Source organism: Phocoena sinus, chromosome 3 (assembly GCF_008692025.1).
Source record: "Phocoena sinus isolate mPhoSin1 chromosome 3, mPhoSin1.pri, whole genome shotgun sequence".
In the NCBI taxonomy this organism is placed as follows: domain Eukaryota; kingdom Metazoa; phylum Chordata; class Mammalia; order Artiodactyla; family Phocoenidae; genus Phocoena; species Phocoena sinus.
The window spans coordinates 24,677,450-24,696,557 of record NC_045765.1 but is presented as its reverse complement, the minus strand read 5'-3'; the positions used below and the strand labels follow the sequence as shown (position 1 = coordinate 24,696,557).

Genomic DNA, 19,108 nt, shown 5'->3' with positions numbered 1-19,108 from the left:
AAGCGTTTCCTGTCCCAGAGGCTTGGTGAGGGTGTAGGGTGGAAGGGAGGTGGTCTAGGTCTCCTACCTGACTCGTTCTTCTCGATGATGTCTACCACTTGCCCCACGCTGAGGCTGATCTCCGAGCTCTCCTGCTTCTGGTAGTCTGCCACCACTACGTACTGCTCCAGGACCATGGGGTCCACCGAGGTCAGGTCGCCCCCTGGGGATACAAAATGCCAACACACAACCCATGTGTGAAGGAACAGGAGCCAGGGGGTGGGGTGGGTCAGGAGGACATTCCAAATAGAGAAAGAAGCTATGACAGGACTTGTCTCAGGGTCACCTCATCCATTTATTCTTTCATTCATTTGCTCACTCAACCACCAAAATTTACCAAGTGCCTGTCCTTGTGCAGGCACTGTGCTAGGCACTAAGGACTCAGAGTTGATGTGGTACTTGCCCTGAAGAAGCTGACAGCGTAGTGGGAAAGTTCATCCATTCCTATCTATCCATCCATTCATCCATCTGCCATTATTCACCCATCATCGTCCACCCAACTAAACATCCATTCGTCATTCATCCAACCAAACATCCATCTGTCTAGCTATCCATTGCCATCCATCCATCCCAAATCACTCATCTATTAATTCACGAAGTCACCAGTGATGTTCCAAACACTCTGTTAGATGCTGGGCATACTAAAGTGAACGAAACAGACATGACTCCTAGCCTCAAGTAGCTCAGTCTAGCTGGGGAGAGAGACACGTACACAAGTATACATGATCGCTAAGTATACAGGATAATACTAGTTTTTGATTGACGCATTGCTGGAAACAACCAGGATGCCAGACAAAGAATGAGTGGGAAAAGGATGCTACATTAAATGGAGTGGTCAGCAAGACCCCTCTAGGGAGGTGACATAAAGCAAAGACCTCTGAGGCAAGGAGGCATGAGGAGAATGGAGACAGAGTGGTACAGGCAGACTGTGGGATGGGAAAGGGCCTGGAGCCTTCTAGGAACTGGCTGAAGTCCAGGAGTGAGCAGAGGGTGGTCCTGTATGAGATCACCCTGGCAGGCATGGGTCAGAGCAGGCAGGACATGCTGGGCCAAGGCAAGAAGTTCGGATTTTTTGAAACCCTGAAGTAGAAAGCCACTGAAGGGCTTTAAGAAGGGAATGACAAGATTTACATCTTTAAAAAGACAGTTCTGGCTGCCACATGGAGACTGGATGACAGCCTGGCAAGAAAAAAAGCAGGAGACCAGATGGAGGACATGGTGTTTGCAGACAAGAGATGATGGTAGCTTTGGACCAGGGCAGGGGCAGCTGGGGAGAGGAGCCCCTGGGGAGGCCATTTCCACAGGACGCAGCGCCGTGTGGCCCTGGTTAAATACTAAGACATATCTGATAAGTAAATGAAAAGATATCACAGAATATGGATGAGTAAAGGGACATCTGAGTTCAGACACTCCAGAGAGAGGGGGCAGCACTTTTAGAGAAGCAGGCTGAATATGATGGGAAGGCAGTCTGGCTTTTGCGGCCACTGGGCCCTGGTTTTCTGAAAGTCCTGATTCAAAGGATTCCCTTCTACTGTTTCCATAAACCACTGAAATATCCATTTATACATTTCTGTGTCCAAATACACCCATAATGAGCCGATTTTGTGCATCTGTTCCCAACTCTGTTGGGTAGTATCTTATTGAAATTGGCCATGGTGGGAGTATTTACACCATGGAAAATGGCAAATGCCACAAAGCAGGGCTTCCCATCAGAGAGCTGGTCGTGAAGTATTTACCAGCACGCCGTTGCACCCCAGCCTCTGGCATCTAGAAGCAGCACAAAAGCCCTCTGTTAGAACCATGCGTTCTCTATTTCTGATGCGGAAAATCAGAGCAGGGCGTTGCAGCCGGGTGAAGAAGGGTCACCGCTTCTTGGCTCTGTGACCATGTTCTAGCCATTCACCCTCCCAGGCTGAGGGTAATGGAGGGAAATGGGAGGGCCCCAGGGCAACTCTGCCCCTTGCACCCTGAGTGGAAAAAGCATGAGAAGAGAGAAAGAGAGGAGAAAAAAGAGACGGAAGATGTGGGATGAAGGTTCAGAAGCAGATTGGGAGGGAAGTAGCCCCACATGAATGCCTATCACAGGCTATACACTGTACATAAACTACCTCGACACAACTGCCCTGGAAGGTGGGTATTACTACCCCCATTTTATAGACAAGAAAACAGAGGCTCAGACATATCAGGTGACTTGCCTTAGATCTCACCGCTACCTGGTGACAAGGCCAGATCTGAACCAGGTCCACCTGGTGGCAGTAGGTGAGGAAAGAAAAGATGCTAGGAAGGAAGGCTAGTCTGAGATCTTGCTCTCCTACCCCACAGGTCCCCATGACCGCCCCCCAAGTCTTATGTCTTTGCAGCTCTCAGGGTTATCTTCACTACTGCCAGCCTTCTCCTCCTCTGTCACCTCCCACCCAGGTCAGGCCGCAGAGCTGATCTCCTTCCAGCCTCAAGCATGACAGACCGCCCAAGACAGCCCGGCTACTTCAGCGGTTACATCTTTTAGTGGCCCCAGAGCAGGCTGGTCACTGCCCCCTTTCTGCTGTCCCTCTAGACAGTGATCTCTTGACCGTCTCCTTAACCCCCCCGGCACTGTGCTTCTAAGAGGTACTCTTATGTGAATGAGTGCAGGCAGACGCTGGCTTGCTGGAGGCTCCTGGTTACTTGTCCTGGTCATTGTGAGCTTGGGACACATTCCCCAGTGAATGCAATACGTAGAGACTGGGGTCCACAGTTTTTATCCCAGAATATAATCTGCCTCAGGGCTCAGAACCCCAGGAATGCATCTGCCCTTCTGTTTTAACCTCACGTGGGCTGCATCCAGGTAGCCATGCTTCCCTATGCCTCAACTGGAGACAAAGAACTGGAGAGTGGAGAGAAGCACCCACTTCACAGTCAGGCTGGAAGCTGAGCCTGATGCCCGGGTTAGTGGCCAGAGACAGCCCAGGTCTCCCAGGCAGGCGGGCAGTGGGCTCGAGGGGCCAGGAGGTGTCTGTGTTCACGTGTGGGGAATCTCTGCTGCCCCTTGTGGCAACCGTCAGGATCCCCTCCCGCAGAGCCATGGGTCTGATGTGGGAGGACCTTCTTGCTAGCACTCCATCACCTCGCTTCACCCACATCCTCACTACGCCAGGGTCTGAGAAAGGCTTCTTGTGGCCAGGGATGTGCAGGCGGGACACCCCGTGATTGGTCTCCATCCTGCCCCTCCAGTCCGTCCATCATACTGCAGCCAGAGAGCTTGCTCAGAAGTCACAAAGATGGTCCATTTTTGTGCAAGGGGAGCTAAGAATGTGTTTTTATACTTTTAAAGATTTGTGAAGAATGAGAAGGAGAATGAAAGGAAGAGGAAACAAAAAATTATTATTAGTGACAGCGTCTGCATGGGGCTTGCAAAGCCTAAAATATTTACTATCTGGACCTTTAGAGAAAAAACATTTGCCAACCCCTGGACTAGAACTTGAATGGCATCTACAAAGCCTCAGTAAATATCTGAATGAAAGAACGAATATTTTAAAACAGCTTTAAGTGACTTCCAACCTCAGGGAGACATTCAAATGCCTCCTCTCACAGCACTTACAACATTTAGTTTTGTTTACGTATCTGTCTTTTCTACCAGACCGTGAGGTTACTTCCCACGTGGTGTTCCCGTGGTGGGAACACCTTTTGCATTTCCCGGGGACCTAGAACACTGTCAGGCACACAGTAGGTGCTTAATAAGCATTGAATGAATAACTGTGTCTGTCCTGTTCACTCAGCACAGAGGCTCAATGAACATTTGTGGCGTGAATGAACAAAGGATGAATGGAGGCATCTAGAAACCCTTCCTGCCCTACACTGCTCAGGCCTCCTCCTGAGAACACACAGTGCTGAGTTCCTGGCAGGCACCTGTCTATCTTACAAGCAACCAAAGACTACTTCTTGCCTGTAAGAAGGGACAGAGACTTTGGATAAGTCAAGGTCCACTTAAGCCAGGTTACTCTGTCCAAAAAGTTCAATTGTTGCTACCCGGTTTTAACAACTAATGGTGGCCCAGTTGTACCACATACAATTCCCAGGATTCTGATCAATGGGCTGATCTATTCATTTCTGCACCAGCTCTCCTAACCAAGTTGCCAACTGACTTGGGTTAACTATGAGCAGGGAAAGGAACTGGGGGACTCACCGCAAACAAGACATGAAGCCAGGAAATGAGGAGGGCAGGGAACAGGGCTGAGGACTCTAGGCTGGCACGAGCACATAAGGTGCTGGCACAGGGCTCAGGGCTGGCACTTCTTCCAAGACTTGCTCAGGGGCCAGGTCTGAGCCTTACATATCCTTCCTGTTCTTCTATGACAGTAGCTTTTTTTTTTTTTTTTTTTTGGTACGCGGGCCTCTCTCTGCTGTGGCCTCTCCCGTTGCGGAGCACAGGCTCCGGACGCGCAGGCCCAGCCGCTCCGCGGCATGTGGGATCTTCCCGGACCGGGGCGCGAACCCGAGTCCCCTGCATCGGCAGGCGGACTCTCAACCGCTGCGCCACCAGGGAAGCCCCAATGACAGTAGCTTTTATTTCTATTTATTTACTTTTTATAAGAATGTGTTAGCACTGTTTTTTTTTAAAAATATATATTTATTTATTTTGTTGAGCCAGGTCTTAGTTGTGGCAGGCGGCCTCCTTAGTTGTGGCTCGCAGGCTCCTTAGTTGCAGCTTGCTGGCTCCGTAGTTGTGGCATGCAAACTCTTAGTTGCGGCATGCATGTGGGATCTAGTTCCCTGACCAGGGATGGAACCCAGGCCACCTGCATTGGGAGGGCGGACTCTTAACCAACTGAGCCACCAGGGAAGTCCAACAGTAGCTTTTAGACTAGTTTCCTGCCATTAAGTGGCTCAGAAAAGAGTGCATGGAGTTGCCTTTTCAGGACCACTTCTTCCAGGGCAGGTTGCCTTCATTTTATCCAGAGCACTCAACTTATCAAAACACCATTCATTTGATCTACTAGGAGTCTCAAACTAGGCTACATAGACCATTTAGGTGTTAGGTGGAGACATCTACTGGTGGAGTGTGATACTGCAACCGGGCTCTATAATGCATAGTAATTGCAGTAGCTAAAAGTTGATGCAGATAGAACTAAGTTCTAGGAGCTACAAGTGTGAAATCAAAGTATTCCTAGATGAGAAATGTCATTCTTGTGGTCCAGCAGGGAATAAGAGGGAAGGAAAAGTCCAGGAGAAAGGAGGAGCTTTGACAGTGTAAGGGTGATTTTATCATTAAGGAAGTGCTATGAAATATTCATGGGACTTCCCTGGTGGTCCAGTGGTTAAAACTCCGCACTTCCACTGCCGGGGTCTCAGGTTCGATCACTGGTCGGGGAAATAAGATCCCGCATTCCATGCAGTGTGGCCAAAAAACAAAAAAACTCCAAACAAACATAAAATATTCCCCGAAGGTAAAGTTCCTCATCTACCACAGAATTTTTAAAATGATGAGTAATGATAAAATAGGCCTTTCTTCCTAGAAATTCACTATACTGCCAGTCTTGCGGAAAGAGCCAGTAAACAAGAGAATATTTCAATAAGCAAAGGGTAGAAAAATCAGGAAGAAAAGGTGCTCCTTAAATAATCACATGATCTGTGAAATTTTGGTGGGAAGATTTTTTTCCTGCAGAATAAGCAGGATTTGAGACCACATTAGCCAAAGTCTGCAGGAACCAGCCAGGCAGTCAGCCACAACAGGGAAACTCTGGAGCGAGATAAGCCTTCGTCAACTCAGAATTCTCACACAGAAATTTCAGGGCTTGGGCTGTCAACCTTAAATCCTTTTTCAATTTAATCAAGGAGGCTTGTTCTAACATAAAGGAAGTGTTCAAAGGTCAGATAAAAAAAAAATAAGGCAAGTCCCAGCATGGGTTCTTAGTCTGAATGAAGAAAGATGCTATTTTCCACCCAGTCGAACTATAAATAAATCCATCCCCCATCATTGCAGGTGAATGATGTAACAGTGGTCACCACAAATTAGAGCTTCTTCTCTCTTTTCCAGACCAGTCCCCTCATCAAGCCTGTCCTGACTGAATACTTTTGTTTTCACAAACCAGAGCTGTCTGTTTCCTCTCTCCCTCCCACCCGTCCCCTCCGGGAAAGTCTCCGCACACTCAAAGCCAGAAACTCTGTGACCAGACGAAGACTGTCTGCTTCTCTTCTCCTCTCTGCTCTTTTCTAAGAAACATATCATTATCCCCAGGGCTCAAGGGCTATTTGTAGCTTTAGCAGGATGCCACGGCTCCAGCCAGTACCTATTAAGCTAGAAAGCAGAGCTGTAAACAGACTGGTTGGGAAAAGACCGGAGTTCACTCCAGATGCCATACCTTGAGGCGAATAAATCCAATTCCTCTCCACTCTTCCTTGCAGGAGTGGCCTTGGGGCCCATAAAGCTGACCACGGGCCTTGTACCCAGGGAGCAGTAAAGGGACCAGAGTTGTTGAATTTGGAATTGTTGCTGATGCTGGACAAGAACACCTGTGTGTTCTGAATTAATAGCAGTAGCATAAAAACAGCACAAACCCGTGTCTCTTACAACATGCCAGGCACTGTTCTAAGTGCTTTATACATATTATTATGAATCCTCTGATACTCCTACAAGGTAGATTACTATCCTTATGCCCATTTTACAGATGATGAAACTGAGGCCCACGAGAGAAGGCATCCTTTTCCACTTTTGGAATCTCTGCTTGGCCTCCACTCCACCCATCCTTATCAACCTCCTCAAACTTCCTGGAGTTCTAGATAAAGAATTTAGAATTCCAGAAAGCTCTGAAGACCACATTGGCTCCAGATGTGGTATGGGCTAGGGCCTTTGCAGATGTGCAGGATGTTCTTGGGTTGCAGGAGGACAAAGCTGGGCGATTGTGAATCTAAGCTTATCAACCCCAGGCCTGTGAGAACTCAAATCTTTCCTCTGTGCATATTCAAATTCTCACCTTCTCTTTTTTGACATAAGGGTCCTGCTGTCCAGGGAATGGAAAGGGTGTTAGGAAGGAAGAGAATTGACTGTGGGGAGAGTGAAGTGAGTATGGGAGCTGCCTGCAAGAGCAGCTGTCACCGCCCAGATCAGCGGCTGATGGAAGGAAGCACAGAGCCAGGCCTGGTGCCGAGGCTGGCAAATGGATCAGGTCCAAATCGACTGTATGCTTGCACCTCCCAGCCTGCACGCCGTCCCCTCAGCCCCGAATGTCTTTCAGAGTCCGTCCATCCATCCATCCATCCATCCATCCATCCATCCATCCATCCACATCACTGTATCCCCCACGTAGTGCCCAGGGCCTGGACATCGCTCAGTAGGGGTAAGCTAAACATCAAATGAGTAGGAGAAAACGGAAAATATTCTTACCAGATTTCTTTTTCCCAACATGTTCCCTGTACAGGAAAGAAAAGGGGTGGGAAAGAGTAATGAGTCAATATCTTTTCTGTATTGCTATGAGTTATTCCGTTAGAAAACTGAGATTTTCCATCCCACAACATCTCCAGTGAATGAGTGTAAAATCCAAGCCAGTCCCAGGGACCTAGACTCTTTAAAATAAAAAAAAAAGAATTCCTTTTAATTTTCTCCCTTTGCCTGATAAGTGCTCTGGTGCCCTGGGGACCAGCATCTCCACTCTATTTGTAGAGTAGGGGGCTCTGGGGAGGAGCTGATAGGCAGGGGGTAGAGGTGGGTATGCAGTCTGAAAACAGGAGTTAGGACCTCACACTGCACTGAGCCTGACGCCCACCTCATCAGGCATGGTGGAGGCCTTGCTGCACTTACGAGCAGTGCCCTGAGCTGTACAATTGGAGCAGGAAGCGCTCGGTGGTGAGTGGAATACACTAAAACCAGGGAGACATCTGGCTAGCAGTGAACCCTGCACATCTCCCTCACGGTGACACAGAGGACACTATTATGGGCTAGAATCCATACAGAATGAGTAATCGCTCCCATAAACTTGTCAACCACGTCAGAGTTTATACACACAACTGCATTATGAACAAAATGTTACAAAGCAGGTTTTACAACATACTTTTAAGTAAATTATCCCGTTAGTAAAAAGCTTTCCGATGTTATAAAAAGTAAAGGGAGGTGATAGGGAGGTGATAGGATGGTTGGGTTGAGATAGATATTGTGGCAGCAGTAACATTAGCTAATACTACAAAATTCCTAATAAATGTTATTACCCTGTGCTAGGACCCTGCTAGGCACTTTTAGTTCACTCATTTAATACTCATAATAACCACAGGAAATAAGTACTCTCTTGGTGCCCATTTTACAGATGAGGAAAATGAGGCACAGAGAAGTTAAGTAACTTGCCGAAGGTCACACAGCTTGCAAGAAGCACAGCCAGGGTCTGAACCCAGGCCTATCTCCATTTTAAAAAATTGAAATATAATTCACATACCATAAATTTCATCCTTTTAAAGTGTAGAATTAACTGTTTTTTAGTATATTCAAAAAGTTGTGCAACTACTGCCATCAGCAAATTCCAGAAAATTTTCATCACTCTCAAAAGAAACCCTGTACCCCTTAGCAGTTCCTCTCCATTTCCATTCCTTCCAGCCCTGGACAACTATTAATATGCTTGCTATCTCTAAGGATTTGTCTATTCTGGACATTTAATATGAATGGAGCCATATAATAGGTGGCTTCTTGTGACTGGTTTCTTTCATGTGACATGTTTTCAAGGGTTGTCCACGTTGTAGCACATATCAGTGTTCATTCCATTTTATGGCTGAATAATATCCCACTGTGTGGATAAACCACGCTTTATCTGTTCATCAACCAATGGGCATTTGGGTTGTTTCCACTTTTTGGCTATTATGAATAATGCTTTTATGAACTTTGTACACAAGTTTTTGTACGGACATATATTTTTATTTCTCTTGATTACAGATGTAGGAATTGAATTGTTAGGTAATATGGTAACTCTAGGCTTAACTTTTTTTTTAAGATTTTTTTTTTTGGATGTGGACCATTTTAAAAGGCTTTATTGAATTTGTTACAATATTGCTTCTGCTTTAATGTTTTGGCTTCTTGGCCCCGAGGCACGTGGGATCTTAGCTCCCCGACCAGGGATCGAACCTGCATCCCCTGCATTGGAAGGTCAAGTCCTAACCACTGGACTGCCAGGGGAGTCCCTAGGCTTAACTTCTTGAGGAATTGCCAGGCTGTCTTCCACAGGGGCTGCACCATTGTAGACTCCCACCAGCAACATAGGAAGGTTCCAGTTCCTGCACGTCCTCAACACTTGTTGCTATCTGTCTTTTTGATTCTACCCATGCTAGTGGGTATGAAGTGGTATCTCACTGTGGTTGGAACTTGCATTTCCTGATGGCTAAGGACGCTACACTGAGCATCTTTTCATATGCTTCTTGGCCATTTTTGTATTTTCTTTGAAGAAATGTCTATTCAGTGTCCGATTTTAGAGTCTGGATTTTTAACCACCATGTAATAATGCTTTCAGTGTAACCTCGAAAGTGGGGGAGCAGGGAGCTAAGCCAAGCCCTGGAGCTTGGGGCTGCCCTCCTGTGTGTCTGGAAGGAGGGGCTGGGCTGGGCCAGCCATTACCCAGTGGCACTCAGTGTCATTCTCCTGTGCAGGGGAGGGGGAGGGTGACAGTGGAATATCCCAGCTCACATTTCCTGCCACTCATTGTGGACAGCGTCCTGGTCAGAATGCTACCTGGACTGGCCCACAGAACCCTCACATCAACCCTTAAGGGTCACTCCATTTCGCACATGGAGACACTGAGGGCCAGAGAGGTGAGGCATCTCTCCCAAGATTGGAACCCGGGAAGCCTGGCTGGAGCTCACTCTCCTGACCACACCCTGGACTGTCCTGTGGGGCAAGTTGCCTCTTAGCTGCTGGCTCCAGGACACACCAGCAAAGGTCTCTTAAGTCTACTTCCATGTAAAGCCCTCTTCCCTCGTTGCCATCCAGGCTGCGGCCTGAGCCATGGTCTGGGATACCCGAAATCCCAGCTCCCACACTACTGCGTACCCCTGCTAGCTGTCTCGCTGCCCTAGCTGGAGCACGGGGGTGAGGGGCAGCAGGGGGCTCTTGGTTTCAAGCAGCAGCTTGTGTGAGCTCAAGCAGGCACGTTATTTTCTGTGCGACATGCTTAGGGTGATCTCAAGTTTACCCAGGAATGGTAGCGAAATGGTGCTCCTCTAGGAGCACCATTCATTTCTTCCCTTAGAAACTGCTGGGAAAGACTCCCAGTCTCCATCACAAGCCCTAACTCAGGTCTGAGTATCAGAATCCTGACCAAGGGACCAACCTCACTGAGCACCTGCCCTCACCATTCATTACTGCCTAAACAACCGAGGCCCAGCTGAAGCTGCCTGCTGTGGCCCCAAAGCCACCCTTGGGGTTCTCAGCACCCTCCTTCCCTCCTTCCCTCCTTCCTCCCTCCCTCCCCTCCCCCCTTCCTTCCTTCCTCCCTCCCTCCTTCCCTCCCTCCCTCCTTTCTTCCCTCCTCCCCGCTTCCTTCCTTCCCTCCTTCCCTCCCTCCCTTTTCCTTCAAAGGCCGGCTTAAGGACAGGAAGGCATCACTAGGTAAGCACCTGCCATGTGCCTGACACTATCACTACCTTTTATGAGCAGGATATTGCCTAACCAAGATGAGAGCAAGGTTAGCCATGCCCACTTTACTGATGAGGAAAGAGAAGCTCAGAGAAGTCAAGTCACTTGTCCAAGGTCACACAGAGGGGAACACACAAAGAGATTGAAAACGTCCCTTTCCTTCCAGGAAGCCTCTTGGAACTAAATACATCTATTTCAGCAGGATGCTGGTTAGCTTATCTCAGCTGTTACTTTGTGCTTTCTTGGGGTACAGTCTAGGCTGTGTTTTGTATTTTTAGTGGATGTTCTATTTGTGCATGTGTTCGTGTACGCACAGGCCACACGTATCCACATGCTCACATGGCCTTTCCCACCAGTATAGAAGCCCCTCTGAGGGCAGGTGCTGTTTTTCTCTTGTATTATTCCTGAAGGAAGAAAGGGAAGTGATCATTAAACACTACAGATTGTGGTCTTTTTTGTTTTTAAATAAATGGAGCAATAAGATTTCTTCTAGCCGGTCAAAAGGTTCTAACCAGAGGAAAAAACTTTAGATTTTCACCACATGCCAAATGTTGAAATGAATTCTAATTGATTTAATGAGTAAATATTAAAAGAAAACCCAAAGCATAAATCAACTAGAAAAAAATTAAGGGAACTATCTTGTGTCTGAATGGTGACTGTCCTTCTTAGACTGAAAGCAAATGAAAGAAATCACAACTAAAAAATTGGTCACTGGATTTGACTTCACAAAAATATAAAACTTACGTACATCATAAAATCCAGGAACAAGATACAAATGCACAATAAAAGGGACAAATATTTACCACAAATACGGAAAAGGCTAATTCCTTACTATATAAACAGCCTGTACAAATCAATAATAAAAATAGCTCAGGGCTTCCCTGGTGGCGCAGTGGTTGACAGTCCGCCTGCCGATGCAGGGGACGCGGGTTCATGCCCCAGTCCGGGAGGATCCCACATGCCGTGGAGTGGCTGGGCCCGTGAGCCATGGCCGCTGAGCCTGCACGTCCAGAGCCTGTGCTCCGCAAAGGGAGAGGCCACAACAGTGAGAGGCCCGCATACCGGAAAAAAAAAAAAAAAAAAAAAAAAAAAAGCACAAAAAATGTCCACTGGCCCCTAAGGCCCCAAAGGCAGGAACTAGGCTTGTTTTTCTGGACTTTCAGTGTGGGTGGCAGTTGTGGGAAATGTTTGGCGAGTTAACACACTTGAATGGTTGACCCTGTCTTTGCTGGTTTTCGCCCAGAGATGTGGGGGAAAGGAGAGCCATCTGGAAGGCCTGAGATGAAAGATTCTGGTCCTCCCCTATGAGAACAAGCATCTCCACATGGTACCCACTTCTTCCAGTGATGTACAACAATCAAACGGACCAATTAGCTTCTCTCTTACCATCTCATAAAAGATCGCAGAACCCATGCATCTTGGCCCTGGCAGCCAAGGAGATGTGAAAACTGTGTACCTACTATGTGCCAGGCGCTGTGCTCAGCACTTCACACACATAGATTCAAGCCTCACAGTGACTGTGGGTCCCACATCCACGGATTCAACCAACCTCGGATTGAAAATGTTCAGGAAAAAAATTCCAGAAAGTTCCAAAAAACACAACTTAAATTTGCTGTGTGCCTGGCAACTATAGAGCATTTATATTGTATCAGGTATTATAAGTAACGTAGAGATGATTTTAAGTATGTGGGAGGATGCGCGTAGGTTATGTGCAAACACTATGCCATTTTATATAAGGGACTTGAGCATCCGTGGCTTTTGGTATCCATGGGGGGTCCTGGAACCAACCCCCCTGCCGGTAATGAGGGACGACTGTACTATTATTCCCATTGAAGAAGTGAGGAAATGGATTTACCTTAAAAGTATAGGAACAAAACTCTAACTCCAGGAAACTGGGGAACAGGTCTATCTTTTGAATTATCAAGCATAATACCCAGGGGGGCTCACCACGATTTCAGCCCCCAAACTCCAGAAAACTAGCTGCTGAGCATGTCCTAATTTTCCCACCATTATTTCATTTCAGTCTCCCAATAACCCCATAATGTGGGTGGGGCAGGTGACGTGGTCTCATTTCACAGATGAAGTAAGCGAGGCAGAAGGGGAGGGGAGGGGATTGCTCTGCCCGGGTGGAACAGCTGGCTGTCTGGCCAGCAGACTGGAAGCTCCCTGTGGGCACAGACTGCATCTGCCATGTCATCTCTTTGTCCCCCCGTGCCCAGCCCGTGGGCTTGGCATTCAGCAGGTCCTCGATACCTATTTCCTGAATGGATGAACAACGCTGGTGCTCCGGACCGGGAACAGCGCCGGGTCTAGAATTCCCAGTCCTATGTTCCTTCTAGAAGCCCAAGCCAGCCAGCAAGTAGGGAATGTGGGGCTGTGGCCACCAGAGAGCATGACAAAGCCCCCAAACAGCCTCCCTGACATGCCGGCTCCTCTAGAGGGCTGGCTCCCACCCTATGTTCCCCAGTGTCCTTCCTTCCTGCACGAAGGTGCCTGGACTCTTCTCAAGCACAGCGGGCTGCCCCTGGCCTGGCTCTCTCCCATCTCTGTCGATAAGTTGGGCTGATGCCTGCTCGGAGCTGGGGACCCACTCACCATCCTCGCCAGGCAGGAGGCCAAAGACATCTGAGCATTAACATTCAGAAGGGGCGCCTGGGCGGCGATTCTTAACCTCAAGTCCCTGAACGGGATTTGGCACAATTGAGGACCTCCTGAAACAGGGGGCATTTTTCTCGGGAGAAGAAAGAAAGCTTTTATTGGATTCTCCAAATGGTCCACGATCCTCCCCAAAGTTAAGATCTCTGGGAGGCTGAGACGAGGTAGAAGAAAATCTAGATGTCACCACGAGACAGGAGACAGGCGCAGGGGTGGGGAACAGGCTGCCCGGAACCACTCGGCTTAAAAGTGGCCAAGCAACCTTCCTTGTGAAAGTCCATCAACTGGACGTCTTGAACAACTCTGGGAGTAAAAACACCTACAGTTGGGTATCCAGAGAGGGAAAAATACCATGGGCCACCACTTTTTGAGTGCTTGGCAGGTGCCTGGAATTTTTACTTGCGGCAGCCATTCCATCACCATTGTAATCGTGAGGCTCACTGCTATTCCCATTTCACAAGGGGTGAAATCGAGGCCCAAGGCTACACAGCCCATGAGTGGTAGAGGCGAGATTTGAACCTGGATGCACCCAAATGCAAACCCAAACTCACCCAGACTCTTAAGCCCAGTTGTCCCTTCTGTGGGAGGCACACACACAGAGTTTATGTGAAGGCTCAGGCAGACCTGGGGAAGGTCCACCTCGCCTCTTCCAACCCGTGTGACCCTGGGCGAGTCTCTTTCCTTATTCTGAACCTCAACTTCCTCATCTGTAAAATGGGAACGACAGCTCCTACCTGGCAGTTTTGTGATAGAATGAAGTAGAAACTGAATATGTTAAGCTCCATATTCTTTGATTCACTTCACCTAGAAATTAGAATCAAAGCCAGGGGCTACCAGCCTGAGTTAGCAGTTTAACCCTGACTGCCTGGGAGCACTGTAGACAAAGGTCCCTTGAGAATTTATCACCATGTCTTGTTATGTCCATAAAAGCTGGGGACTGTTTACCAGGCACAAATGCTAAAGACACCAAGAACAGAAATATTAGCCAGGATGGGCTGCAGGCCCATTAGCAGATTTACACTTATTCTGTATCTTTTCAAAAGAAATTCATGTGTTGGCAAGACGTTCCCTTGCGATGTTTTGATTCAAAAGATTTACTGTGGTCCCTTACGGAATGTCATTCCCATGCTTCTGTGTGCTGGCTCTGAGAAGCTGTATTCACTTACTCCGTGCTTGTCACAGGAAATGGTATTTATTGCAATATGTTGACTGTAGAAAGTTTCACCTGTGTGGTAGTTAAGCCATTAGTCCTGAGCGATCAGCTCACCCTCTGTGATCTCCGAACTTGATTCTGCATGTAGCCGCGTGTATATATATAAATGGCCTGATTTCATGTGTTAAAGCTCTTTGCTGCTTTCCTTACAGGTCTATTTAAAAAGTAAGCTTTGTGAGTTCACCAGATTCACTTCTAGAAAACAACATGAGTTTTTCTAGCTCAGCCTACATAAAGTGCTTAGCACGTGAACGCTGAACCGATGTAAGCCTGGGTCATTACTGCTGTCCTGGGCAGTGAGTTACACTCAGAACTAAGAGGACCAGTTCACACTTCTCCCATAACAGCGCCTGGCTGGCACTTCTCAGCCCTTCCTGACGGGGCCCCAGTGGACTCCTAACCCTGCCAGCTCTTGCTCCTGTGACTCAGGACAGCCCAGCACCTGTGGTCTGTGTCCTCCTCCCCCACTGTGATTTCTCCATTAGACAGATCCTTTCTTTCTGCAGACGTATATGATGCCTTTCCCCGAAAAGGGCTTTTAAAAAAGCATCATGCATCAGTCAGTGTTTCATGCTGGCACAGCTGTTGGTGCCATCAACTCTTGGTGTGTAAAGGCCAGCAGGCGGGTGGTATTGAGATTCTGTGCGATGTGCACTGCAGGGCTGGGGAGATGCACTGCCTGGCATCTGGGAGCGCAGCCTGTCCACCGCGGGGAGAAGTGAGATCAAACCCTGGCCCCGTCATTCACTAGCGATGGGACCTTGAGCAGGTCTCAGTCAGTCACTCACTCACATCCCTGATGGTCCTGGGCACATCTACCTTTGAGGATAAGGCACACAGTCTCTGCCTCAAGGGCTCACCGTCTCCCCTGTTCAGGTATGGTGGGTAAACACAGGGCATTAGGGAATTCAGTAGTGCACTCAGCCAGCTTCCTTCACCTGTAAAACTCAGCTATGGCTACCTGCAGTCACTACGAAGACTACATGAAGTGAGGCCCGGCAGGGGCTCCACTGATGTAATCTAGTTTAATTTTTACTTAGCTTTCCTCCCATTCCTCCTGGGGCTGGCCGGCCCAGCAGGAAGGAGGGCTGTTAGAGTATGCTCTAAGGAGATCCACAAACCAACTTACTCTTTGGGGGGATTCAGGTCCTCAGGTCTCGTTTCAAAGAACTGCAGCACCTCATCACACTGAGAAATGTAGGGGGGCAGCTGGATCAGGGCCTGGAGAAGAGACACACAGGTGAGCCCAAAGGAAGGGAAGGGGTGTCAGGAATGCCATTAAGTCAGGAGTCCTCAGACTTGGGCAGGCATCAGGATCACCTGGGGGGCTGGGCCCTACTCCCAGAGTTTCAGATTCAGTAGGTCTGGCGTGGAGCCTGAGAATGTGCATTTCTAGCAAGTTCCCTGGTGATGTTGCCACTGCTGGTTTGGGGACCACACACACACACACACACACACACACAGTATATATACACACATATATATTACAGGCATATTTGGACAAATAATATGTACATATTTAGACAAAGCAATAAATTGTGAACAAGGTCCTACTGTACAGCACAGGGAACTATATTCAATATCTTGTAATAAACCATAATGGAAAAGAATATGAAAAAGAATATATATATGTATAACTGAATCACTTTGCTGTACAGCAGAAACTAATATAACATTGTAAATCAACTACACTTCAATAAAAATAAAAATTGTGAATTTCATGCCATGTCATTATTCTTCTACATCACCATCTCTACTGGATACTGGTGCCTATCAGATAGATATCTCATGTTTTATTCAACTAGCTGCTTACCGGTGAACATTTAGGTTATTTCCAACATGTCTGCACGTCCCAACTCATGGATCTGAAGTGTTAAAGTGAAGGGACTATGTTATGATTTGGGTAAAAGTTAGAAGTTCCCAGATTAACAAAAGGTTGAAACACCCGGGACGTCCCAATGCCCAAGTCCATGTTGATCTGCCCCCTCGGCTCATCAGTTACAGGAGCCTCATCTGTCCCTGCCAATGGGCTGGAGGAGGTGGTGAGGGGCACGAAGTGGGCCCAGGCATTTATTATGCTGGTTTCTCTACTAACAGGTATTCATTCAGTGATTCAATAGACATTTCCTTTATGCCCAGCACTGCACCGATTTCTGTGGACACAGGACAGAATTATAGGGTACATCCCATTATGAAAGGAGTTGAAACAAAGACATGGCTCCAAAATGAATAAAGAGCTTAGTTTAACAAATGTTTACGTAAGCCCCCCTCTGGCACAGGTTCTGAGGATGCAAATCTGAGCGCAGTAGGGTTGTTTCGTGCACACACTCTATTATAAACTGTGCAGGGAGAGGGCTAGTGCAGAGGCGTGAATTTAAACAACACAGGCGTGCTGTGGAGTGAGGCGGGACCCTGCTCTCTCCGCAGATAGGGCTCAGTTCCCTGGTGCCTCTCGTGTGCCTTCTTGCCATGCTGAGTGTTGAGTCTGGAGTGGAAGAGACATGTCTTGTATCTTCCGCAGAAGAAGCCTCTAAAAGCTACCCCCTCACAAAGTGATTTTCCAACCCTAGCATTGGGTTATGATGGACTAATGGAAAGATAGATGGGGGTCTCCAATGTGGTACCTTCTACAACACTTTCAGAGGTATTTTGACCTGTATGATCTATTTTTCCAAGTTTTAAAAAGCTTTAATTTTTTTTGTGGTACACGGGCCTCTCACTGTCGTGGCCTCTCCCGTTGTGGAGCGCAGGCTCAGCGGCCGTGGCTCGCAGGCCCAGCCGCTCCGCGGCATGTGGGATCTTCCCAGACCGGGCCACGAACCAGTGTCCCCTGCATTGACAGGCGGACTCTCAACCACTGCGCCACCAGGGAAGCCCTAAAAAGCTTTAATTTTTAAATTAAATTTTACCACAAATTTTATTGTGGTAAAATACACATAGATCATTACTGTCTTCACCTTTTCAAAAAAATATTTATTTGTTTATTTTTGGCTGCGTTGGGTCTTCATTGCTGCGCACGGGCTCTCTCTAGTTGCGGTGAGTGGGGGCTACTCTTTGTTGCAGCGCACAGGCTTCTCGCTGTGGTGGCTTCTCTTGTTGTGAAGCATGGGCTCTAGGCACACGGGCTTCAGTAGTTGTGGCTCGCGGGCTCTAGAGTGTAGGCTCAGTAGTTGTGGTGCACGGGCTTAGCTGCTCCGCGGCATGTGGGATCTTCCCGGACCAGGGCTCGAACCCGTGTGTTCCCTGCATTGGCAGGTGGATTCTTAACCACTGTGCCACCAGGGAAGCCCCCGGTCTTCACCATTTTTAAGTGTACAATTCAGTGGCATTAAGTATGTTCACACTGTTGTGGAACCATCACCACTACCCATCCATCCAAGAACTCTTCTCACCTTGTAAGACTAAAACCCTGTACCCATCAAACAACAACTTTGCACTAGCCCTCCCCAGCCCCTGGTAACCACCATTCCACTTTCTGTGTGTATGAATTTGCCTACTCCAGGTACCTCATGTAAGTGCAATCATACAGTATTTACCCTCTAAGTGACTGGTTGATTCACTTAGCATTATGTCCTCAAGGTTCATCCACATTGTAGCATGTGTCAGAAGGTCTTTCCTTTTCAAGGCTGAACAGCATTCCATCCCATGTATACAACACATTTTGTTTATTTATTCACCCCTTGGTAGTCACTTGGGTTGCTGACCTGACATGACCCTTGAGTCAGGCTCTGACTTTAAGCCACTTCCCCTCTCCTGATGTATGACCTGGCCCAGAACTAAAGTGGGGACATCTGTAAGGTAAGTGGACATGTTTTAGTAGGGTGCCTTCCCTGGTCACTGTCTACTTTCTATGCTGGATAAAGATAGGATGAAGGATGCTGACCTAAGGGCCTGGTATTTGTGGCTCACTGATTTTTTTTTCATTAGCCTTGAAGTATCTCCTGCTCTGTAGCAAATCCCCAGGGACCAGCCTTTTCCAGGCCAGAGGCAGAGAGCCCAAGAGGGAGAGAGTGGATACATCCCACTTCCCATTTCTGAGCCCCTCCTCTTTCTGGTTTGGAGCAGCGAGTATTCATTTTCCTGCTGTCTTGGGGCTCTTTCCTCTGAAACCCTGCAGCTCTTGCAGTTGGAACCACATAATGAAGGGGCTGATTATATGCTGGACCGTGGTGTGTCCTGGCTGCTTCGTGGGCAGAAATCTTGCGGCTCCCCCCAGACTGCAAACACGACATTCCCTTATGTTGGCTCAGCACTTGGTGACTCCCAAAATGTGTTCGTCTGCATCATGTCATGTCACCCTGAAAGGGCTGGCCCACTTTAGAGATGGTGAAACAGAGGTTCTGGGGAAGTGACTAGGACTTGAGTCCCCCAGCGACTCCAGCTCCTCTACCCCAAATCCAAAGGATTTCCTCCTGCACCTTCCCACATGCCTTGACAGTGCTGGGAGGACCCTGATGCCTGGTTGAAAGTATCTGCTGGATAAAGGACGTGAGGAGGAGGCTTGGCCGTGGACACGTGGCCCTGGGTAAGCCCTGAGGTGGCCATGGTTTCTGCCTACAGGGGGCCTCTCTGCTAAAATGGGCAGAGACCCCGAATGGACCAGTGCGGAAGGGACAACG

General features: G+C 48.1%; 1 protein-coding gene across 3 annotated transcripts in view; it reads right to left on the bottom strand.

Annotated features, from left to right (window-relative positions):
• SH3PXD2B (SH3 and PX domains 2B) overlaps positions 1–19,108 on the bottom strand; it is a 137,103-nt gene that overhangs the window by 56,229 nt on the left and 61,766 nt on the right. For all 3 annotated transcript variants that reach the window (XM_032626856.1, XM_032626854.1, XM_032626855.1), the window contains exons 5-7: positions 15,619–15,710; positions 7,400–7,425; positions 68–202 (exon numbers count right to left, since the gene is read on the bottom strand). In XM_032626856.1, coding sequence (XP_032482747.1) covers positions 68–202; positions 7,400–7,425; positions 15,619–15,710 — 253 coding nt within the window. The remainder of the gene's footprint in view (positions 1–67; positions 203–7,399; positions 7,426–15,618; positions 15,711–19,108) is intronic.